The sequence below is a fragment of the Martes martes genome (assembly GCF_963455335.1).
Source record: "Martes martes genome assembly, chromosome: 18".
NCBI classification, from domain to species: domain Eukaryota; kingdom Metazoa; phylum Chordata; class Mammalia; order Carnivora; family Mustelidae; genus Martes; species Martes martes.
Genome location: NC_137906.1, coordinates 21,989,783 through 22,013,036, shown reverse-complemented (window position 1 = coordinate 22,013,036; position 23,254 = coordinate 21,989,783). Strand labels below are relative to the sequence as shown.

Genomic DNA, 23,254 nt, shown 5'->3' with positions numbered 1-23,254 from the left:
GTCCAGGCTAAGAGCAGATCACACACACTAGTCCAAGGACCACACCCCCAGAGGCCGACACTGACTCTCCCTTTCCCCCGCCTGGAGAACCGCCAGCCAGGCCCCAGCAAGGGCCACCCACCGCCGCCACCGCCATTACGTGTTCCTGATATTTACCCTCCAGAGTCACGTCCTAGTCTACACAGCCACTGCCCGTTCCTCCATATTCTATGCAGTTCACTTCGATGCACCCACTGCCGTCCAAGCCCCTGGCAGAACTTCTCACGTGCTATTACAGTTTTCTGTCACAGTCAGAGAGCAACAGGCTCGCTGAAGTCAGGGATACGCACAAGTCATCTCCGCATCCTGAGCCCTGTGCCTCCATGTGGTAGAAGCTCAGAAACAGAATCAGCAAACACCTGTGTCCCACCCACCTCTGTGGCGACATGCAGATGAGCACGCACTGTAACAACTCTAAACAGAACTTTAATAACTCGGGGCGTGGACTACGACCGAGAGGCCGGAGGCACAGAAGAGAGGCCATCAGTAGGCTGTCTGAGACTGCTGCTGGCGGTAGCCACCCCGGCGCATGTAGCCCTCGTTCTTGCGGTAGCCGTCCTTCTGGTCTGCAGGGGAGAGGGAAGAGGAGGAGGCCGTGAATGACCACAAAGAGGCGAGAAGGGGGCCAGGACCTTGGGAGAACAGAGGGACAGAACCACTGACCTCGGAAGTAGCCACCGTAGGTCCCCTGCTTGTGGTCGAACACCCGCTCGTTATTCTCCACCAGGCTGCCCAGCTTCTCCGCCAGCTGCAGGGCCAGGTTCTGCTGGGCGGTGGGCTCGGTGCGGTGCATCACCACCGTCTGCGTCGGCTGGTCCAGGGAGGCCTGGCGGAAGCGAGGCAGAGGACAGCCATGACACAGATCGCCACTCCCAATCCCCCACGACTCCACCTGCCCATCTTCCGCCCTGGCCCTTACCATCAACTCCTCGTTAATGATCATCTTGCTGATGATGGAGTGCACAGTGGGCAGGTCCAGTTCAAACATGTCAGACAGAGTCTCCATGCTGGGGAGAAAGAAGGCAGAGAGCAGGGAGCAATCAGGAGCCTGGACCACGAGGCTGGGGCCCCTCTGCCATCTCAGGGCCCATCCTACCTGATGGAGTCATAGACGCTGCTGTAGGTGAAGAGGTAGGTCCGCAGTGACTCTTCCTGAATCTTCCTGCGGGGGAGAAGAGAGTAAAGAGGGGAGATCTTCAGGGAAGGAGACCTTTTCTTCCCCACCCACCACGGCCCTCCTCTCTGCTCACCTAACCAGCATGGTTCGGACTTTGTCAGCCTCGGGGAAAAGGTCCCACACTTTGCCATTCATCTTTTCGTTGATGATAAAGCTGTGGCAGGTCTTCCAGTCGCCCATCTTCATAGCCTTGGAAGCAGCAACCACGTGTTCCCTCATTGACTCAGGAGGACCTGAAAGGTTGGGAATACGGCAGGGCCCGGGGTAAGCGTGGGACGATGGCTCCTGCCTCAGGCACCACTCAAGGAGGAACATGGGACAGGAGAGCAACCAACCAGACTGGGACTCTCCCAGCTCTCCATTAAATAGCCACGTGATTGTATAAATCACTTAATATCAAAATACACTTATTTAGACTAAATCGGTCTATGGCATGTTTCAGGAGATTGGTGAGCCCCTTGAAAACAATAGCAATTATTGCGTCTATCCTCAGAGGTTCATTTCCCTAGACCTAAAAAATGTTTCTTTCCTTCTTGTTTTTAAAGTAGGCTCCACACCCAGTGTGGTGCCTAACGTGGGGGCTGAAGTCAGGACTCTGAGATTGAGACCTGAGCTAAGATCAAGAGTTGGGACACCTTTGACCAACTGAGACACCCAGGTGCCCCAACCTAAAAAAATTTTCTAGTATCTCAGCTGGAACTGTCTCTACCAAACTTCATTCCTTCTTATACCCACCTCTTCATGACTTAACCATACCTGTGTCTCACTGCTTCAATTTGTTTTTCTTTAAAGACAACCCAGGAAAAGAAAACATGGCAAGCAAGAGTAACTGGAATTCAGAGTAGACAACAGAAGTGCAAAAAACTTTACGACTGGAATGGATGGCAGGCATAAAGAAACATGAACACGGCAGGCCCTAGCACAGGGAGCAAGCTCAAAGGTGTAACAGATCAGCCCCAGAGAATAACGTATGAATGAGGGTAAGTGTAAGGAAGAGAACACAACCCTTCTGATCAGCTTCTACTCTGTCACTTTTAAAAGAGACAAAGTTAGAGGCTCAAAGATTATTTCCCTACAAAATCAACAGTAGCACAGACCAGAACTAGAAACTACTTCTTGATCCCTGGCAGTCATAAAGAGGCAGGGACGGCAGTGAGACAGAGGGCCCTAAGCGATACTGGAGATACAGACTTTCTCAATTTTCCAATTAGCATAAAACAAAGCCTCTGGGCACCTGGGTGGCTCCGTTGGTTAAATGCCTGCCTTTGGCTCAGATCACGGTCCCAGGATCCTGGGATCGGGTGCCGCATCGGGCTCCAGGCTTGGCAGGGAGCCTGCTTTTCCCCCCTCCCTCTCCCCTTCCCCCTCTGCTTGTGCACATATGTTCTCTCTCAAATAAATAAATAAAATCTTTAAAAAAAAATTAAGAAAAGGCATTAAGGGATGAGTGAGCAAGTCCGCCGCACTGCAGGGCCCACACTCACCCAGCAGCGGCTGTCGCTCGCCCACCCGCAGCTGGTGATGGAACTGCTTGCTGATCATGCGGCGGCGGGCGTCGCTCTCGTGCGCAGCCATGTAAGGGATCTCCAGGAGCATGGCAGACACCAGGTAGACACACTCCAGCAGCTCCAGGTTGATATGCAGGTGGAAGGGCACCTGCCGGCGCCGCTCCACCTTCTCCTGCTCCTGGTTGCGCTCCTGCAGGCTGCGCAGCAGCAGCCCCTGGCCCAGCAGCTCCTTGGCCCGGCCGCTCGACTGAATGTCCAGCAGGGCATTGTGCGCGTCCTTGGTCAGGCCTTGGCGGAAAGCACAGATGCCCAGCTGCACCATGGTGCGGTTGTACAGGATCTGGGAACAAAGGGCAAGGCGTTCAGAAGGGGCCGCCGCAAGGCAAGCCGTCCACCCGGTCTGCAAATGTACGCTGAGCACCTCCGGGATCCTGAGCGCTAGGCTAGGGGCTGGGACAGAGAACAAAACCGACAAGTCCCCGTCCTTCTATGGAGCTGACATGCTAGGGATAAGGGGATGGAGGACAAAATAACCACAGTATGCAGAAGGGGACTCATGCCAAGGAGAAAAAGAAAACAGAGGAGGGAGTTAAGAAGGGAGCTGTGTGGTGATAGCAGGAACTCAATTTTATTCAGGGTAACTAGGGAAGGCCTCATTCTGAGGGGAGTAAGTTTAAATAAAAACCTGACAGAGGGCGCCTGAGTGGCTCAGTGGGTTAAAGCCTCTGCCTTCGGCTCGGGTCATGATCTCAGGGTCCTGGGATCGAGCCCCGCATCGGGCTCTCTGCTCAGCGGGGAGCCTGCTTCCTCCTCTCTGTCTGCCTGCCTCTCTGCCTACTTGTGGTCTCTGTCTGTCAAATAAATAAATAAAATCTTAAAAAAAAAAAAAAAAAAACCTGACAGAAAAAAAGGGACCAAGTCATGCAGGTATCTGGAAAAAGTATTCTAGAAAAAAGAAAAAGTCAATGAGAAAAGGCTCCTGTGGAAAACCATGCCAGGTGTACTCAAAGGACCAGGAGAGCCATCCTGCTGGAACTGTAAAGATGTGAGCATGAACTGGACAGGCAAGCACGCGGCCCCGTAAGCCACGGTGATGTCTCTACGATGGGAACCCATGGGAAGGTTTTGAGAAAATAAGTATCATCTGACTTAACAGGGTTAAGCCTGGCTGCTGCATTAGGAACAGCCTGAAGGAAGAGAGAAGCAGAGACCAGGAAGATGACGGTGGCTCTGACCAGAGGGCAACAGTGGAACTGGTAAGTGGTTAGGTACGGACTCTGAGCACAGGTGGTGGGGGTGGGACTCAGACAAGGGACGTCAGAGAAAAACAAGAATCGAGTTTGACTGAGGTTTCTGGCCAAAGCAACTGAAAATATGGACCTGCCACTAATGAAGATAGGGGAAGATTTTAAGTAGTATAAATTGGGGGGGGGGGATAAAGTCTTTATTGATGACAATAAAAGTATATAGGTCAGTACCAGTCCTGAACCCAGATGCAAAGAGCCTGAAAAAACATTAGCACACAAAATCTAGCTGTATAGAACAGAGATGACAGATCATGATCAAATAGGCCATATCTCTGGAATGAAAAGCAGATACAAAAATCCAAAATCATGGTTACTCACTGTATGAACACAATAGAGGAGAAAAAACTGCATCATTTCAGTTGATGCAGAAAAAGCTCTAAGTAAAATTCAGTATCTATTTTAGGACAAAAATTCTCCATTAACTAGGATCAGAAGAGAACTTCATCAATCTGAGAAAGTGCATCTACGAAAGTACTAGAGCTAACATTATACTCCAGGGCAAAATGCTGACCACTTCCCTAAGACTGGGGACATGGCAAGGTGCTTGCTCTCGCTACTTCTGTGAAGCACTACATACTGGAGATTTGAGTGACGGCAATGTGGCAAGAAAGAAAGAAAAACGGAAGGGTGCTTGGGTGGCTCAGTCATTAAGCCTCTGCCTTTGGCTCAGGTCATGATCTCAGGGTCCCGGGATCGAACCCTGCACAGGGCTCCCGGCTCAGCAGGGAGCCTGCTTCTCCCTCTCCTGCCCCTCTCTCCTGCCTGTGCGCACGTGCGCTCTCTCTCAAATAAATAAATAAAAACTTTAAAAATTTTTTTTAAAAAAGGGAAATCATAAAGACTAGTATAGTAATAAAACTGTCTGTATGCAAATGACGTGGTAATTTCAGCAGAAAAGCTAAACTGAACAAGTGAATTTAGCAAAACAGACGCATTCAAGGCCAAAATACAAAAATGAATTGTATTTTTATACATCAGTAATTAATAATTGGAAAATGAGATAAAAAACAGTAACATTTATAATAGCAATAAAACTCATAATATTCAGGAATAATTATTTTTTATTTATTTATTTATTTTTTAGAGAAACAGAGAGAAAGTGGGGGTGGGGGAAGGGGGACAGTGGAAGAGGGAGAGAGAATTTAAAAAAAATTTTTTTTAAATTTTTAAATTAAATTAAAATTTTTTAAAAGATTTTATTTATTTGAGAGAGAGAGAGAAAGAGAGCATGTAAGGGGCGAGGGGCAAAGGGAGAAGCTGGCTCCCTGATGAGCAGAGGGCCTGATATGGGACTTGATCCTGGGACTCCAGGATCATGACCTGAGCGGAAGGCAGTTGCTTAACCAACTGAGCCACCCAGGTGCCCCTAATTTAATTTAAAAATTTTTAAAAGATTTTATTTATTTATTTGACAGAGAAAAGAAGAGCGATCACAAGTAGGCAGAAAGCAGGCCGGGGGGGGGGGGTGCGGCACAGGGCGGGGAAGCAGGCTCCCTGCTGAGCAGAGAGGCCAATGCAGGGCTTGATCCCAGGACCCCAAGATCATGACCTGAGCCAAAGGTAGAGGCTTAACCCACTGAACCACCGAGGCGCTCCGGAGAGAGAGAATCTTAAGCAGGCTTCACACCCAGCGCGAAGCCCAATGCAGGGCTCGATCTCATGACCCTGAGATCATGACAGGAGCCAAAATCAAGAGTCAGGTGCTTAACTGACAAGGCAACCCTTGAGGAACAATTTCTGAAAAAATGCGTAATACCTCAACAATGAAAACCACAGAATACTGCAGAGAGAAATTCAAAATGAAATAAGGTATAAGATTGGAAGACTGGATTGTTATTAAGATGTTAATTCTCTCAAAATTGATTTATAGAGTCCACAGAACTCCAGCAGGCATTTTTGTAGAGAATGACAAGAAAATTCTAAAATTTATGTGAGAACTCTTAGAAAAGAACAAGGTGGAACCAGGACTCATACTACCTGACTTCAAGACTTACAGTCAGAGTAATCAAGCCAGTGTGGGACTGGCACAAAGACACAGAGATGAATGAATGGAACAGAACAGAACAAAAATACACTTACAGTTATGAGGCCATATGGTTTTTTTCATGTGGTTTTCCACAAAAACAAATTTGGTTTTCCACCAAAACAATAGATGGAGAAAGAACGTCTTTGACCCTGACTTCATACCATGTATCAAAACCATAGGTCTAAACGTGAAAGCTAAAGCCTTTAAGAACTTTCAAAAAAATAAGAAAAGGTTAAGAAAAAAAAAGTATTTTCATGAATTGCTGAAGGTTTCTTTAGCTAAGACCCCAAAAATAATAAGCATGAAAGAAAAAACTGTTATATTAGACTATACCACAAGACATGGTGTTAAAAATGAACAGGCAGAACACACACAAGAAAAAATTATTTGAAAAACGTTTGTCTGACAAATGTCAGATTATAATAAAAAGTGGTCAGTTTCAGGGGTTATCAGGGAACTACAAACCAACACCACAAGGAGATACCATTAAACAACCAACGTGGCTTAAATTAGAAAGATCGACAACGCCAGATATCAACAAGGAGTATAATATGCACACATTCCGGGAGGAGTGTAAAGTGATGTAACCATTCTTGGGTTTCTTATGAAACCGAACATACACCTACACTTTGATCCTACTCTTAATCATTCACCCAAGAGAAAATGTACAGCCGTTTATGACAGCCCCACACTGGAAACAGACCAGGAACCTATCAAGAGGAAGAGAGATCAAGAAGTTGAGATAAATCCATGCACTGGACTAAGACAGGACAAATTCGAATGCTGTTTAAAAACTGCCATCACGTAGGTCCCCCTCAGATTTGCAGGTTAACATGTACTATTCTACACACCAAGATTGTTTCATTGTTCCAAATGCATTTATAGGACCTGCCATTTGGCGCGGCTGCAACGCTCCCATATGACAACGTCCCCACCGCACTGCCACAACACAGTCAGCGGTCCCACGGTCCTGTCCCAACACACCGCACTGCACCTAGGCCCTGTCCTTCCTCAGTTTAACAACTTGTTAAGGTTTCTCTCACCTTCTAAAATAAGATCTCTCTTATGTCTCTCAACTAGACACACAGTAGGGATCATAAACGTGAGCCAAACCCTAACCTCCACCCCAGAGGCCTCCAGTGGCGTCAGAACAGGCCCCCACATGCGAACGGGCAGGAGGATCAGAGATGTTGGGCATCTGGGTGTCCACTCATTTCTCCACCAGCCAGATTGGTAGCTAACCTGGTTGAGCCAGTATGCCCCAAGGACAGGGGCCCGGCCGGTCTTCCCTTCACCACCAGGGCCAGAGCGGCCTGTTCCCATCCTACCTGCACCGGCGGGTCAGCATGCTGGATGTTGTCCTGCAGGTGGCTCATGAGCATGAGGTCCCGGGCCTGGTACCAGCGCGAGTGCAGGGCATGGTGGTAGATGTGGCAGAGGATGGCGCACGTGCGGATACGGTCCGTGCGGTCCTTGGCGTAGATGTACTTGCACAGCCTCTCCATCAGCACAGCCGAGTCCTCACCCTCGTTCTCCGCCTGGTCTTGCTCAGACTGGGGGGCAGGGCAGGGTGCCGTTGGGAGACTCGGCAGAGACCGCGGCTCAGGCTTCAGCTCTGTCCAGCCTTGTTTCCGTCCCTCCCTGCGTCCCTCCCCGCTCTGCCTCCAAGAATTCCCAGGAATCAGATCCGCTGTTACATCGGCGCAGACACCTCCCTCTCCTCTGGGACGGGTCCGCAACACTCACCTTTGAGGAGCCCTCAGGGGGGGTGAGCTGCCGCTGATGAGCCTTGTAATCAAACTTGTAGTAGGTGTGGAGGATGCGCCTCAAGTAGACGCGACAGATCTCCTCAGTGGTGCCCTTCTCCTCCAGGTAGCGCTGCACCCGCTCGATGATGGCGCACACCTGTGCCTCGTCCTTTAGGTGCTCCACGTACTCTGGCAGGAGAGCCCCCCTCCGCTCAGCGGGCACCTGGCTGCCCCCATCGTCCGTCCCCATCAAGCCAGCTACCTCCATGTGCTTTCTGTACCCACCAGCAGTCTCCTCACCGTGCCCTGAAAACACCATCCCCTCCCCGGACACCCACTTTCTGTTCCTGTCCGGTAAGTTCTTCTGCTGCTTCCTGCCCTGATTAACTCCTCTTCCTCATTCAGATCTTACTTCAAATGGCCCCACCTTAAGATGCTTCCTTCAAGCATTATCCACAGCAGCCATTCCGTCTCTAACACAGGTCCTTATTTAAATTCCTAATGCACGCTACACATTATCTGTAATTGCCTCGTTTTATCTACTTGTTTAAGCGTCTTTCTCCAGAACCGAAATGTAAGCTCCAGCCTTATTCATCACTATGCCCCTGACACAGTGGGCATGAGCGGGCATTCATACCCCCCAACCCGAATGCCTCTGATCCAAGCCAAACAAGCAAAGTGGACTCAGGCCAGACCCCAACAATCCTCAAAGTATAGTCCACAAACAGCAGCATCACGAAGGAATGTGTAAGAAATGCAAAATTTAGGGGACTCCTACCCCCGACCTACTGAATCAGAAGCTATGGGAATGGGGCCTAGCATCTTCCCAGGCCCTTCGTGTGAATGCTGGGGCAAGGGAAGGGCTGGCCCCCCAGACACTGTCAGTGAAACCCTTAGTTTTATTCCCTGTACTTTCCCTCTCACTGATGCCCACGCTTGCCCAAGCTTACCTTGGGAGTGAGGATCAGTATTTTGCATTATTTTGGTAAATTCTTCATCCATTCGTTCCACGAGGGTTAGGATACAGCCACGGACACGCAGTGGCTGAACAAGAAGGCAAGGATGAGCAAATAAATTAGCCCAGAATCAGTGCCAGACTGTGACCCTTCTGTCTCCACTTAGCCTTCATCAGCAGACAACGGACACCTCCAATTTCTTTCTTTTTTTTTTTTTAAAGGTTTTACTTATTCATTTGAGAGAGACAGAACATAGGCAGAGGGAAAGGCAGAGGCAGAGGGAGAAGCAGACCATGCTGAGCTGGGAACCCAATGTGGGGCTTGATTCCAGGACCCAGAGATCATGACCTGAGCTAAAGGCAGATGCTTAACCATTTTAGCCACCCAGGTACTACCCCCTGACCCCCCGCCAATTTATGTCTTTACCTGGTCAACATTGTGCAGGTTCTCACTCTCCTCCAGAATGTTCTCTCCAACAAAGATGTTGGGGTTTGCAAACAGGATGTCCATCAGCTCATTGATGCAGTCCAGGCACTTCTGCCACATCTCAGGCTGTCAAGAGAGCAGATGGCAGTCAGAGGTGTGAAGGTGGGAGAAGCAGAGACCCTTCACCAGGAATCCATGGGGCCTTCAATTACCAAGACTGCTTCCACAGCCCTTGAGTTTTAAGACACCAGGCAGGACCCCCCCACCCCCACCCCAACTAGCTCAGCTCTGGGACGCTCCTCTTCATCGCCCTCACCTTCATGTATGTGGCCAGGTTTGGGTTGTAGTCATAGAGAGAGGCGATGATATTGAACTTGATCTTGACTATGACACCCTCTCCCAGATTGTTTTCAGACGCAATCTGTACCAGCAGCTGCAGCAGTTCAATCTGGGCTGCCCTGGAGTGGGGGAGAAAGGGGTGAGACATCAGAGACAAATCAAAAAACCTCATCCTGTCACACAGCAGGCCCTCTTTAGACAAGCAAGGCAGCGGTCATTCGCACTACCCCACTATGCTCACCACCTGCCTACTTGCTTCTCCTTTATAAATTCCAAACAGAAGCAGCAATAATGCTAACCATCTGCTATCCCCTCTAGTTACCAAATAATTAAGGAAAGTGAGTATTCCCATTCTGCAGATGGGAAAATAATCCCCAAAGTTTAAGTGACTGCTTTAAGATCAAAGGGAGAGTGAAGAGCAGACCAGCAGACTGGTATGCTCCAAATACACCAGTCCTTCAATGGCAGCCACACACAGATCTTCCCAAACAGTGCTATTTCCCCATCAACCTCCATCCATGTTTTAGAGAAAAAGAGCATTCACTCTGTAATCCACAGTCCAGGCCCACGAATCTTACCGATCCGTTCCCTTCTTGCCTCGTGCCTGTAGGATCTCATTCAATTTCTTGATGACAACAGCGTGGGTGATCTCGGTTCCCTTGGCAAACATTTTTGGCTTCTCCTGGGTAACACATGTCCTATCATGTGCAAGCTGATATAAACCCATTCTTGCCCTCACTTTTCTCCCAAACCAACCAGGGGGGGCCCCTCTGTGCTCCTCCAAATGGTTTCCCAATTCATTTTAATACTAAAGCCCAGTTTAGTATTAAACTGGGTGGCTCAGTCAGTTAAGTGTCTGGCTCTTAGTTTCAGCTTGGGTCAGGGACTCGACCCTGCACTGGGCTCCGCACTCAATGAGGAGTCTGCTTGAAGAGTCTCTCCTGTGCCCCTTTCCCCACTCAAGCACATGCGCATGCCCTCTCAAATAAATCCTTTAAAAAAAAAAAGGCAAACACAAAAAAACACGAAACACTAAAGCCTTTACCTTAACGAGGGGCACTCCACCGCGGACCCTTTCCCACTCCCCGCCTTCATTGTCTTCCTCCTCCTCATCCAGGCGCTTAGATTTCCTATCGTGCTTCTTCTTGGCTTTGTCCTCCCGTTTCTTCTCAGCCGCCTTCTTGTCCTCTTCTGTGGTGGGAGCCCTGCCAGCACGGGAGAAGATGAAAGACCAGTCCCACTCTACCTCTGAGGCTGCTTCTTGCCATGAACTTCTCTTTTTTTCTCCATCAAGCCCTGGGTTCAAGTTATATTCGATGAGAGTGAACGAAAGTTAACCAGAACCACAGCCAAAGCAAGGACTATCAAGCATGTGAACTCAGCTGAGAACTAACCAAGGCCTGTGACCACATCATACTCACTAAGAAAATCTTCCTGGTCTAATAAGGTAGAGGGGCCCGCCCGGTCACTGTGGACAGCCTGCCATGTTGTCCCACAGCTAACCTCCCAGGTCTCCCGGAGGAAACTATATTCATGAGACACTGTTGTTCTTTAATACTAGTTGCTCTATCTAATCTTGTCGCTAGCCAACAACTAACCAGTTTGAAATTAGCGTAAAAATATTTGTTGTTCCCAGACTGAATGCTCCCCACTTATGAGAATTAAACTAAATTCTGAATTTAAAAAACAACAAAATTCCCCCACAAAAGCAAAAAAGACCACTGGCTATCCCAAAGCGGTCTCAGGCCACTTGGTGTCTGAAACCATCTCCACAGTTTAATACTATGTAATGAAATATAAGCCCATCAACAGAAACAAATTATCTCAAACTTTCATAGATACTGATGAACGAATCTTTCCAGACAAACTTAACAGATACTCAAATTATATTTCTCTTCAACTGCCATTTAAATATCTACAAATACCTTTCATTTTAACTGCTTAAAAGATCTGTTTTAGTAATAATTTATAAATTTGCCAGATGGATCACTTTCCTGCTTGCCAAAGGATGCCAGAACTTGACAGCTTGCGGGTTTTCTCCCTATACTATAGCAACGCTCTCTTTTTAATGACAAAAGCTCCCTTTATAGGTAAAATCCTTTGCAAACGTACAAAGTATGTTCATTAAACTGAAACCTCTTGGTCATATCCCTAAACCTCTAAGATCAAAAAACATAATGCTATTTTATGGGACGCCTGCGTGGCTCAGTTGGTTAAGCCGCTGCCTTCCACTCAGGTCATGATCCCAGAGTCCTGGGATCGAGTCCCACATCTGGCTCCTTGCTCAGTGGGGAGCCTGCTTCTCTCTCAGCCTCTGCCTGCCACTTTGCCTGTTTGTGCTCTCTCTCTCTGACAAATAAATAAATAAAATCTTAAAAAAAAAAAACACCCTAAAAACATAATGCTATTTTAAAATCAATGCTGCTTAAATTTCAAAAGAACTTAATCTTTCCAGGTCCAAAATTTTACTCCTAGCCCTAAGGATATCAGGATTAACACTTCAAAAACACAATGAACTCTCAACCTATGAAATCCTCCCCCCCCTTTTTTTTTTGAAGATTTCATTTTTAAGTAATCTCTACACCCAACATGGGGCTCGAACTCATAACCCCAAGATCAAGAGTTGCATGCTCCATCCACCGAGACAGCCAGGTGCCCCTCTCACCCTATGAAATTCTAGTTGGAAGACAAATTTGGCTTGACCTCTCTGCTATGAAAGATTGTACCTTCCTATATTCACATCTTGTTTAGAAATTAGAAAACTGTTTATGCTCTCTGTTATAAATCCAACTGATGCAAGCTACTTCACCAACGGGGTATCACCAAATACACTTCTTTTTAAATACGAAGCCAAGAGTCAAAAGGTATTAAGAGACACCAACATAAGTCAGCCCTAAAACTATGCTGGAAAGGATCATTCCACACCCTCTTAACAACTACTGATCTAGAGTCCCTATGCACTCTTGCTTAGGATCCTAACAGTTTGGACATCCAGTCCCACCAGATTCATTCTGAGGTTCACACGCGCGCACACGCCTTCAGAAGCCAGTAAGTCTTAGAAGTGGGCAGCAGGGCGCCTGGGTGGCTCAGTGGGTTAAGCCTCTGCCTTCGGCCCAGGTCATGATCTCAGGGTCCTGGGATCAAGTCCCGCATTGGGCTCTCTGCTTGGCCGGGAGCCTGCTTCCTCCTCTCTCTCTCTGGCTACTTGTGATTTCTCTCTGTCAAATAAATAAGTAAATATCTTAAAAAAAAAAAAAAAAGTGGGCAGCATGTCTGTGAAATCCCCCAGTCATGCAACTGGGGGTATATGACTTCCCCCAACACGCCTTCAAATCAAGGTTCATAACCAAAACAACAGACTTACATTTTAAAATTATGTGTCTTCCTTCTCTTTCACTCCTTTTGTAGTAATCTTTTTTGCCTTTTTTCTCCACTGTTGACATTATCAATGGTTAAATATTATCGAAGTTTCAAAAGAATCTTGCTCACTGTATCAACAGTTAAATATTCTCAGTCTCAAAAAAATCTTGATTGTTCACTGGTGAAGGGCATCGAGAGGACATAACTGCCGGGTGACCCTTGAGCTGACCCTGGGTAACGGGAGACCCCTTACTTTCTCCCTGTCCTTGCAATGTACGTTCTGCCCACCATTCCCACTCTGGGGGCCGGTACAAGAACACAGTCCTGTGAGTAACGTGTTAAGACCGGACTTCTGGACTGCATATATGACACTACCCCATTAAGAGCTCCATATAACTTGTACGATTCCCGTTGCGGGTACAGAGATGGACTAGCCTTGGCACCTTCCAAGACAAGTCTCACCTGTTAGTTCCCTTGCTTACACAACCTGGCACTGCCCACATGGAGACGTCTGACTCTTTCTTTGGTCTCTCCCTGCCCTTCACGTACAGGGGCTGGCTTCAGATTTCACCCTCAGAACACCCAAGGTGGTGACCCAACACTCAGATTCGATTAAGAGAATAACGTGATAATTTATCAGAAGGGATCCAAGACACTAGATTTCTTCAGATTGTACTTAAGACTTCCTACCCCAGGGGCACCTGGGTGGCTCAGTGGGTTAAGCCTCTGCCTTCGGCTCAGGTCATGATTTCAGGGTCCTGGGATGGAGCCCCGCATCCGGCTCTCTGCTCAGCAGCGAGCCTGCTTCCCCCTCTCTCTCTGCCTGCCTCTCTGCCTACTTGTGATCTCTCAGTCAAATAAATAAATAAAATCTTAAAAAAAAAAAAAAAAAAGACTTCCTACCCCAACTACAGGTTTGGAAACATTAATGTCCGATCTGAATTTACCTCTAATGTCCATATAGCAAGTTAAATCAACATTTTAGCCCCAAACTCACATTAATCACTTCCTTAGCTAAAAATAAGTTAACCCTAAATAAAAACTATAATAAAGCCAGCCAAGACAATAATAAAGATGTACAATGAAGAACATCTGACTGTATTTGGATACTTTGGAAAAGTATGTCAATTAAGAAAAAAGCTACTTGAGGGGCTCCTGGGTGGCTCAGTTGGTTAAGCAACTGCCTTTGGCTCAGGTCATGATCCTGGAATCCTGGGACCAAGCTTGGCAGGGAGTAAGCTTCTTGCTCTCCCTTTGCCCCTCCCCCAGGCTTGGGCGCTAAAAAAAAAAGCCACTTGAAAAAAGGAAAAAAATCTACTTCATTTAAAAGTTCACTGATTCTCTAAGGCATTCCCATAGATAGGCTTATCCTGATTCAAAAACTAAATAGAACATAGACTATAATGTTTCTGATAATACCTGTGATTGGCCTCATATCTTCTGCCAAACCTACTACCTAATGTCCAGGTGCCTTAATGTTGCTAGACAGCCTTACTGTACACCAAAAAGAGATAAGACGCTCTTGATTTAAACTCATTCCTTTATGTGCTTGTTTTAACCAAAAAACGAAAGCTGAGAAAATCTGATAAGGAAAAGGGTAGAGACTGATTTACTATGGAGACGCTGAAAAGGATCCTGGCAGACATTACGGAAACAGACGGTCATGCTTCTAGAAAACCCATTAACAACTAACACCAACCCTGGCTGGCTTAGATAGCTAATGAGGAAAAAAAAACGTGCAATCAAAATCACTGTTCCCATAGCATCTGTGGCTTCTCTCTCCTTGTTCTTTTTCCTCTTATATAAATCTTGCTTTCATCTTGGCTGGAAATCAACCTTAAAAACTGGTCTTGTGACTCAAGTAAAAATAGCGTCTCTGAATTATTCGTTGACATAAACTCAAACGCAATGTCAAAGACCTTTGAGGATCCCAAGGTTAACCCAACTTCTATCAACTGGAATTTTAACTCTTCCTAATTTTAGATTTTTTTGACTAGGTATACAAAATAAAATTTCACAGGCTAAAAATGTAAATCAAGGGTAATCTCTAAAAGGATAAAATATAACTACCAAACCAGTGGAGGGAAACACACTAAGAGGGGAAAAAAGCATACAATCTAAAATGGCTTAAAAACTAGAAAAAAGTAATCTGAGAGGCAGGGCAGGGTGTTGTGGGGGATAGGGAAGGAAAAAATGAAACAAGATGGGATCAGGAGGGAGACAAACCGTAAGAGATTCTTAATCTCACAAAACAAACTGAGGGTGGCCAGGGGGGAGGGCGGTAGGGAGAGGGTGGCTGGGTTATGGACATTGGGGAGGGTATGTGCTATGGTGAATGCTGTGAAATGTGTAAACCTGACGATTCACAGAACTGTACCCCTGGTCATATAATACATTATATGTTAATTTAAAAAAAAAAGTAGAAAAAAGTGAGTGAGAAAGAAAATAGAAGATAGGATTAACCTTAATTACTCTGAGTGAAAAAAGCCAAATCCCTCCCAAACAAGTAACTGTGTGGTTGCATTTACATGAAATTCTAGAAAAAGAAAACTTATCTAGAGACAGACAGCGAATCAGTGGTTGCCCAGGGAAAGGGAGGGGGTGGATTGCCAGAAAGACCACTGGCATGATTATAGAGGTTTGTAACTTTCAGCCTCACCACGACCACTAGGCGGGAAGTAAGGGCTGGAGACTGAGCTAATCACCAAGGAGCAATGACTCACTCACTCATGCCTATGTAATAAAATTCCATACACATCCCTAAACGATGAAGTTTGGAAAGCTTCCCAGTTGGTAAAAACACACTGAGGTGCTGGGAGTGTGGTGTACCCAGAAAGGGAATGGAAACTCTGGGCCTGTTCTCCCATACCCTGTCCTGCGCACCTCTTCCGTTTGGCTGTTCCTGAGTTGTACCCCTCACAGCCCTTTAAAATAAGCGGGTAGGGGCGCCTGGGTGGCTCAGTGGGTTAAAGCCGCTGCCTTCAGCTCAGGTCGTGATCCCAGCGTCCTGGGATTGAGCCCCGCATCGGGCTCTCTGCTCAGCAGGGAGCCTGCTTCCTCCCTTCTCTCTCTGCCTGCCTCTATGCCTACTTGTGATCTGTCTGTCAAATAAATAAATAAAATCTTTAAAAAAAAAAAATAAATAAAATAAAATAAAATAAGCGGGTAATTACAAGTAAAGAACTTTCCCGAGTTCTATAGGTTGTTCTAGCGAACTACTGAAACCGAGGAGGGGGTTGTGGAAACTCTGAATTTATAGCTGGTTGGTCAGAAGTACAGGAGCCAAACTTGGGACCTGCCACTGGCTTCTGAGGTGGCGGCGGTCTCGTTACGACTGTGCCCTTAACCTGTGGGGTCTGTGGTTAACTCTGGGTTGTTGCAGAACTGAACTGCCTGTTGAACACCACGTTGGTGTCTGGAGAGTTGGAGAACCAGTAGGTGTGAGGAAAAAACCCCACACACGTGGCATCAGAGGCGTTATAAACACACATACATCAAATACATATGCTTCCCGGGCTTTACAGTCAAGTGAAGCACAAAATAAAAAAGGCTTTTCAACAAAATGCCTTTGCCTAGTTCTTTCTAGGGCCAGGGAACTCACGACCTTCTGAAGCAACATAACCCCAACTTTTGAAAGCAGGACAGCAACCCCCACAACAGCAACAGTGCCCATAAGCAGCAGCACCGTTATCAATGGGCTTGATACTGGACCACTGTGAGGCACACAGGGGCAGGCATCACCTCGACTCCAAAGGAAGACACGGAAGACGATGATGAGGGTTAAGTAACTTAGCAAAGCTGACCAGCTACTGAAGGACTAAGGGCTGGAACCAGAGTCCGAATCAGACTCCTGCCCAGCTCCCAGAGTGTTCCCGGAAAGCTGAGAAGAGCAGCCATGCTGCCGGCCGGTCCTGGGCTGAGCTGCCACCCTACACACCACTCTCAGCTCTCCGCGAAGCCAGGGGCAGGTAACCCTCATTCTACAGATGAGAAAACAGAAGACGAGAAGGAAAGCAGACTGTCTGACACCGCGCACAGCTAGCTAGTGCCAGAAAGACACTTACACCACATGTGCGGTGAGTCATCTCACGGTTAAAGGACTTTGGGACCTTCGAATCCCATCCTCAGGACACACCAGCTTTGTGACCACAGCCACCCCACATACTTGCCCGAGACCCCTCCTTTGGCCCGGACAACCCAAAAACACTGCAAGGAAGAAGCAATCACCCTCCAGGTGACTGCTTCCCACTGTGGCCCAAGGCACCACTGATTTCTCACTTTTTCAGGAATCGTGATGCCAGCACGGTCTGCTTCCCTTCTTCCTCCTCTGAGTCAGAATCAGAAGACGTGGAACCCGTGTCCCAGTCCTCATCATCTTCTGAATCTTCTGAATCCTCGTCATCATCCTTAGAGAAGGAAGAGAGAAAATCAGCAGGAAAAAGATGGGGAGACTGTCTGGTCTCCCTGCTGACCCAAGTTCCAGGGATTTTCAGGAGCAAAACAAGAGTGGATATTCATGAATCAGCATATGAAGAGCCAGAGTGGACCACCAAGCCCCACAGAGAAGTGAGGACTTGCTCTAGGGACAGAGAGCTCCTTGAGGGCAGACCCTGGCCCCGAATCCAGTGCTCCAGGTTCCGGGTTGCTTGGTGCTCTAACCCAAGACGAAGCCTGGTCTCAAACCAGACTTCACTAAACCCCACCCCTCCCAAGCCTAGGACTCTGTGAGTCGTCTTCTCCCCAGGAACCCGAGAATGGTCCACGGCAGGCAAATCGCCCTTCATAGTCTCTCCCTGGCTCTTACCTCCATCTTTTTGAGGAATTTGCGACTCTCTCCAGAAGGAGCTTCTGATTTCTTCTTCAGGAAAGCTGCAGCGCTGACTCCATCCTCATCCTCCTCCTCATCCGAAGAGCCTGGGGGCGGGAAGGACAGAGAAGAGAGTCAGAGTCGTGAAGAGCGAGGCGGAGGGCAACCAAAAAGCATGCCAAGAGAATCGACTGCACTTGGATCCCTTCTCAGGGAGGGCCCCCACCCCTCACCTTCTGAATCCTCCTCATTCTTCTCGGCGTCTTCGTCTGCAGACTGCTCAGGGTTCTTAATCAAGGGAGACGTGAGAATAATTAACGATGCCTGCCAAACACCGCTCCAATCACACCGTCCTCCCCCTCCACCCTGGAGACATGTCCTAATTCCTTCCTCAGGCACGCCTTCCATTTGCAAATGCCCTTCTGTCTTTCTTGGGGCGGGGTGGGGGGTGCTGAGGGGGGTGGTCACTGTCCCCATAGTTCAGAAAGTCTGCCTCTATCATCCCCACCTGCTTGTAATTTGTAATGTGGGACTCGAAATCTCGGTTGTATTTTCGGATCTTCTGGCGCAGGGTGCTCAGGGCCTTGGCATTGTTCTTGTTCATTTTCTTCTTCCCTTCCTTATCTTCCCATAGCTAAAGGACAGCAGACGGAAGAAAGAAAGAACAGGGAATGTGAGACGTCAGGCCTCACCACAACCATGAGTTTTGCTATCTGTATACCATTTGTACTGTTTACCAACTGTATTTAACTTATTTTTTAAAAGCTTCTTTGGGGGGCACCTAGGTAGCTCAGTGGGTTAAAGCCTCTGCCTTTGGCTCAGGTCATGATCCCAGGGTCCTGGGATCGAGACCCACAGCCTGCTTCCCTTCCTCTCTCTCTGCCTGCCTCTCTCCTTACTTGTGATCTCTGTCTGTCAAATAAGTAAATAAAAATCTTTAAAAAAAAAAAAAAAAGATCCTTTGCGTATCGTGACCAAAAGAAAAAAAAGCAACACAAGTAAGAATATGAAAATAAGTATGATTAAAATTCTTGGCCAAAAAACGTCCCTCTCTTTGTTTCACCCCTCTTTTTCTCAGGCCCCAGGAAGTACCGTATGTACAGCAAGAGGAGACAGGACCCCCAGAAGTGGGTTAGGAGCAGGCCCCAGGTCCACAATCCCCTCTGGATCCTCCCTCACCCACAGAAATCACACCTCATTAAGATAGTCCTCCAGATCAGCCAGGATGCGGATATAGAACCGGGGGACACCTTCCTTGTCCACAATGCTCTTGGCCTTCCCATATGCTTTTCCCAGGAGTTCAAACTCTTCCAGGCACTTTGTGACATCCCGAATCTTCATGGCATTACGGATGGTCCGGATGAGGTTGGTCAGCTCCTCAAACCTGGGTTGGGAGCCCAAAACCACATTGGACATGCCCACCAACACCAGAAAACCCCCACTGCTACAGAGATTCCCCACCATCTGGCCTCCCCATGGCCTCACCTCTTGTCCTTGGCACTTCGGACAACTCTCTTGGTATCTTCTTCATCCTCACTCAGCAACAACGGCCTATTTGAAAAAACAGAGACCATTAACTGCCCTTCCTTGCTCCAGTCTTTTCAAGTGATCTCTAGTTCCCTTCTCAGATGGGGCAGAAAGACGAATTACTCAGGCCATCCTACTTGATGCTCAACCTTGATGCTTCCTCTTCAAAACCTCGTCATACACAACTCAATCATCTAAGCCTACTTCACGTTTGCCGTTTTATCAAACACTGTTGCATATACAAAGATGACCATCTCCACCTTCACAAAAATAAACACAGGTATTTACTTACTAGGTCAGAAAACTAATTACATGAAAACACGAGCAACTAAGTACTAAAAGAAGTCAAGAAAAAATGGGAAACCAATGTTTCCCAGAGTGTGTGAAAAGCCAAGGGTAAAGAGAAAGTCCTAAAGGCTTTAGAACTTCTATTATTGGCATTTTTCTTTAAAAAGGAGAGACTAGGGGCAGCTGGGTGGCTCAGTGGGTTAAGCCTCTGCGTTCGGCTCAGGTCATGATCTCAGGGTCCCGGGATCGAGCCCCACATCAGGCTCTGCTCAGCAGGGAGCCTGCTTCCCCTCTCTCTCTGCCTGCCTCTGTCTACACAGGATCTCTGTCTGTCAAATAAATAAACAAAATATTTAAAAATAAATAAATAAAGAGGAGAGACTAGACCAGAGACAACATTCAGATAGCACCATATCTCCATTCTTTTCATTTTATTCATTTTCCAATTATTTTGTATTTTAGAAAAAGCGATGTTGGTTTTCTGATTGTGGCAATAATATAAAATTCTATTTGGGTGAGCACATGTGTGTATTTATATGTATTATTAAACAGTGGCACAGGATACAGAAAAAGTGCAAGTGGCAAGAAGTTCCTGGAACATTCCACTGTTTCAAAAAGTGAAAGCATTTCAATTTACAGAGATAGGAGAAGGGTATTTATTTATTTTTAAGATTTTTATCTATTTATTTGACAGAGCACATGCACAAGCAGGGGAGGGAAAAGGATTAGCAGAGTCCTCAACGAACAGGGAGCCCCATATGGAGCTGGATCTCAGCACCCTGGGATCATGACCCGAGCCAAACGCAGACGTTTAACCAACTGAGCTACCCAGGCGCCCCAGAGGACGGGTATTTAGGGGAGTATCAAAAAGAAGTTAGTAACAGATGATGATGAGCCAGCTGGGAGTACCAGGTGGCTGGGCTTCAGAGCCACATCCAGCAGCTCTCAAATACCAAGTGAGCACTTTGGATTTTTTTGTGAGCAGGATTTTTTGGTGCCAAGAGTAAGTAGGGCTTTCAGAGTCCGATGCGGAGCGGAGGAGGGGTGGTACATGCAGGCCAATTAGGAAGCTGATGCAACAGACCCCGCCAGTGGGAAATCTCTTCCGATTCTAGCCCCTTGCACCCGAAGGGTGTACTCCCACATTCACAGCACCCTGAAGCGTGAAGGTTGTCCCTTCGACAATACTATGGTCCCTTAAACTCTCGAAATCCTCGGAACTCGGTCTCGCCGCGTCCTTGCGAACCTCGTCGTCGCCCCCACCTCCATTCCCTATCACTTCGCGGCCTTCCCGAGGCTGGCGAACCGCGCACTCCCCGAGTGGTCACCACGGCACAGGCCCCCCACTCACTGTTTGCCGTAGTTACCCCCGACGGGTTTGGTCACGAGCTCCTCCCCCGACAGAGACGACTCGGACTCACTGTCCGAACCGGTGGTGAAAAACCGCGACATGGCGACGGCGCTGAGGGGCTGCGGCGGGCGCAGCCGGACCTGCGGGAGAGCCGGAGTCACAACAAGAATGGGCCAAGGTCGCCACTTCCCGACCCCCACCTCCCATTGTCCCCACAAGTACCCCGATCTGCGTCCCCTCCTCAAAGGACAAGGCCCAAGAAATACACACCGGCGGAGCTCGAGAGTCACACCGTGTAGCCGGAACGACGGAAACGCGAGAAGAGGGAGGACGGCTCCTTACGTCACTTCCGGGAGACGCTGACGAACTATATCTGCGACTACAATTTCCTGTGGTCTTCGCGTCACGGCAGGGGCGGGGACAGGTGTGGCGTAACCTTGGCAGGCAGGGCGGAGCTTGGAGAGTCTGTCGATGTTTTGCTACTCGAAGATACCAGCCTCACCCACGACCTGCGGAATCAGAATTTCAGGGCGAGGAGTCTACTTTTTTTAAAAAACGCCCACGTAACGCTGATGAGCTGCTAGATTTTGGAGCTAGGCTTAGAGCAAACTTCAAATCAGACTTCGGATTCAAATCCTGCCTCTACCACTTTGTGTGAATTTGGGCAAATTTCCTAACCTCTCTGTGCTTTCTCCCTGACTATAAAATGAAAATCCTAGCACCTACGTCATAGGATGTATGAGAATTAAATGACTTCGTATGTGTGAAGCATTTAGGGCAGTGCCATGTACAAAATAAACATGCAATAAACAGTTAGCTAGTATTCACTCATTGTGCCACAAATACTGATTTACCAAGCATTTATTACGAACCAGCGGGATTCTAGGCACCGAATACATCCGTGAATAAGACAGAAGTGGTCCCTGACTTCACAAGGAACTCGTAATCTATTGGAGTGGCATAAATTATCAGGTAAACAGATAATTTCAGAAAGTAACGGGTTAGCCAGGAAGATTATTTTGAATAAGAAGGGCAGAGCCTCTGAAGAGGTGACATTTGAGTTGAGATCCAAATGACAGAAAGAGGAGCGCCATGCAGATGGTCTTCTAGGCAAAGAGCATTCCCAGCTCTTCTTCTAGGGAAGGGAAACAGCAAGTGTAAAGGCTCTGAGGGAGGAATGAACTCGGCCATGTTCTGGGAATAAGGAGAATGCCAGTGTGTTATTGAGCAGGCATTAATAGTATAGAAGTAGATAATATTAGACCATGCAGGTCCTCATAGGCCTGTGGATTTAAATCCAGGCGGGTTGAAGAAACCATCAGTGGGCGTTTTAATGGCACAGAGACTGTTTTACCTTTTTTTTTTTTAAAGGTTTTATTTATTTATTTATTTAACAGAGAGAGAGAGAGAGAGAGAGAGAGAGAGAGATCACAAGTAGGCAGAGCAGCAGGCAGAGAGAAAGGGAAGCAGAGCAGAGAGCTGAGCAGAGAGCCCGATGCGGGGCTGGATCCCAGGACCCCGAGACCATGACCCGAGCCGAAGGCAGAGGCTTCACCCACTGAGCCACCCAGGCGCCCCCTGTTTTACCTTTTTAAAGGTAGTTCTAGTCATTCAGTATTTGCTGCATGTCTGGGCCTCGGTTTACATAGGAGGCACAGTGGTCCCCTGAAAGAAAAGTAGGATTTCGCAGACTGAAGGGAAAGAAGGAGGCCACTTTGGGTAGAGAAAACAGCGGGAAAGTCCTGGAGATGGGGAAGATCAGGGTACAGTCAGTGTCTGGTACGTTGCGGTTTGAATGTGGAGGGGCTCTCTATGTCTTGACCTGTCACCCCTGTTTTTCTTCTCTTCCCCTTCTCTCTGTCTCCCTTTCTCTCTCTACCTTCCTCCCTTCTTCCCTCTCCCCACCACCCACCCCGCCCCAGACCCAGTTGATTCTGACACCAACCTCTTCACCTCCCCAAATAGAAAGGGAATGCACAGAAATTGCCAAGGGAGCCCGAGGTAAGAGGGAAAGGAGGCTGAGTGAGATAAAAATCAATGTCACTGGAGATGAAGTCACATGAAAGGAAAGCTACTGATTTTAGAGCAGTTTCCTGTTACTCCCAAGACCCTGATAAGTTGCAAAAAAAATATTGAATTCTATTTTTTACCCATCCCTTACTAAGTCATTGTGAAAAATTTCAATTTAACAGGGAGGCGGCTTTTTAAGTGAATTTTTTATTGATGTGTAACATAGATTCAGATGACTATTAGCGTGTGCCAAGCCCTTTCACGTGGACGATCTTTCTCTTAAAACATGTACACGATTACAGAATGTAATTACATTAATTAAATGTACATTACAAAATGTAAATGATACAGAAGAAGGTACAAGAATAAAGAAATCTCTTTCCCA

General features: G+C 47.4%; 1 protein-coding gene across 2 annotated transcripts; it reads right to left on the bottom strand.

Moving 5' to 3' along the window:
• Nucleotides 1-445: 445 nt before the first annotated feature.
• Nucleotides 446-21,211, bottom strand: LOC308359804 (eukaryotic translation initiation factor 3 subunit C). 2 transcript variants are annotated; one of them, XM_080831132.1, is made up of 21 exons: nt 21,130-21,211; nt 20,860-20,999; nt 19,179-19,244; nt 18,888-19,077; nt 18,202-18,327; nt 17,927-17,981; nt 17,691-17,800; nt 17,165-17,292; nt 10,572-10,731; nt 10,105-10,208; nt 9,504-9,645; nt 9,188-9,313; nt 8,756-8,849; nt 7,804-7,994; nt 7,386-7,610; nt 2,701-3,064; nt 1,290-1,449; nt 1,136-1,201; nt 959-1,046; nt 703-865; nt 446-605 (listed from the first exon to the last, which is right to left on the bottom strand). In XM_080831132.1, exons 2-21 carry the CDS (start codon nt 20,958-20,960, stop codon nt 523-525), a joined length of 2,742 nt encoding a protein of 913 aa, XP_080687258.1. In that variant the 5' UTR covers nt 20,961-20,999; nt 21,130-21,211; the 3' UTR covers nt 446-522. The 2 variants fall into 2 exon arrangements, with proteins under 2 accessions (XP_080687258.1, XP_080687259.1); XM_080831133.1 differs by having other exon boundaries at nt 21,082-21,151.
• Nucleotides 21,212-23,254: the final 2,043 nt, after the last annotated feature.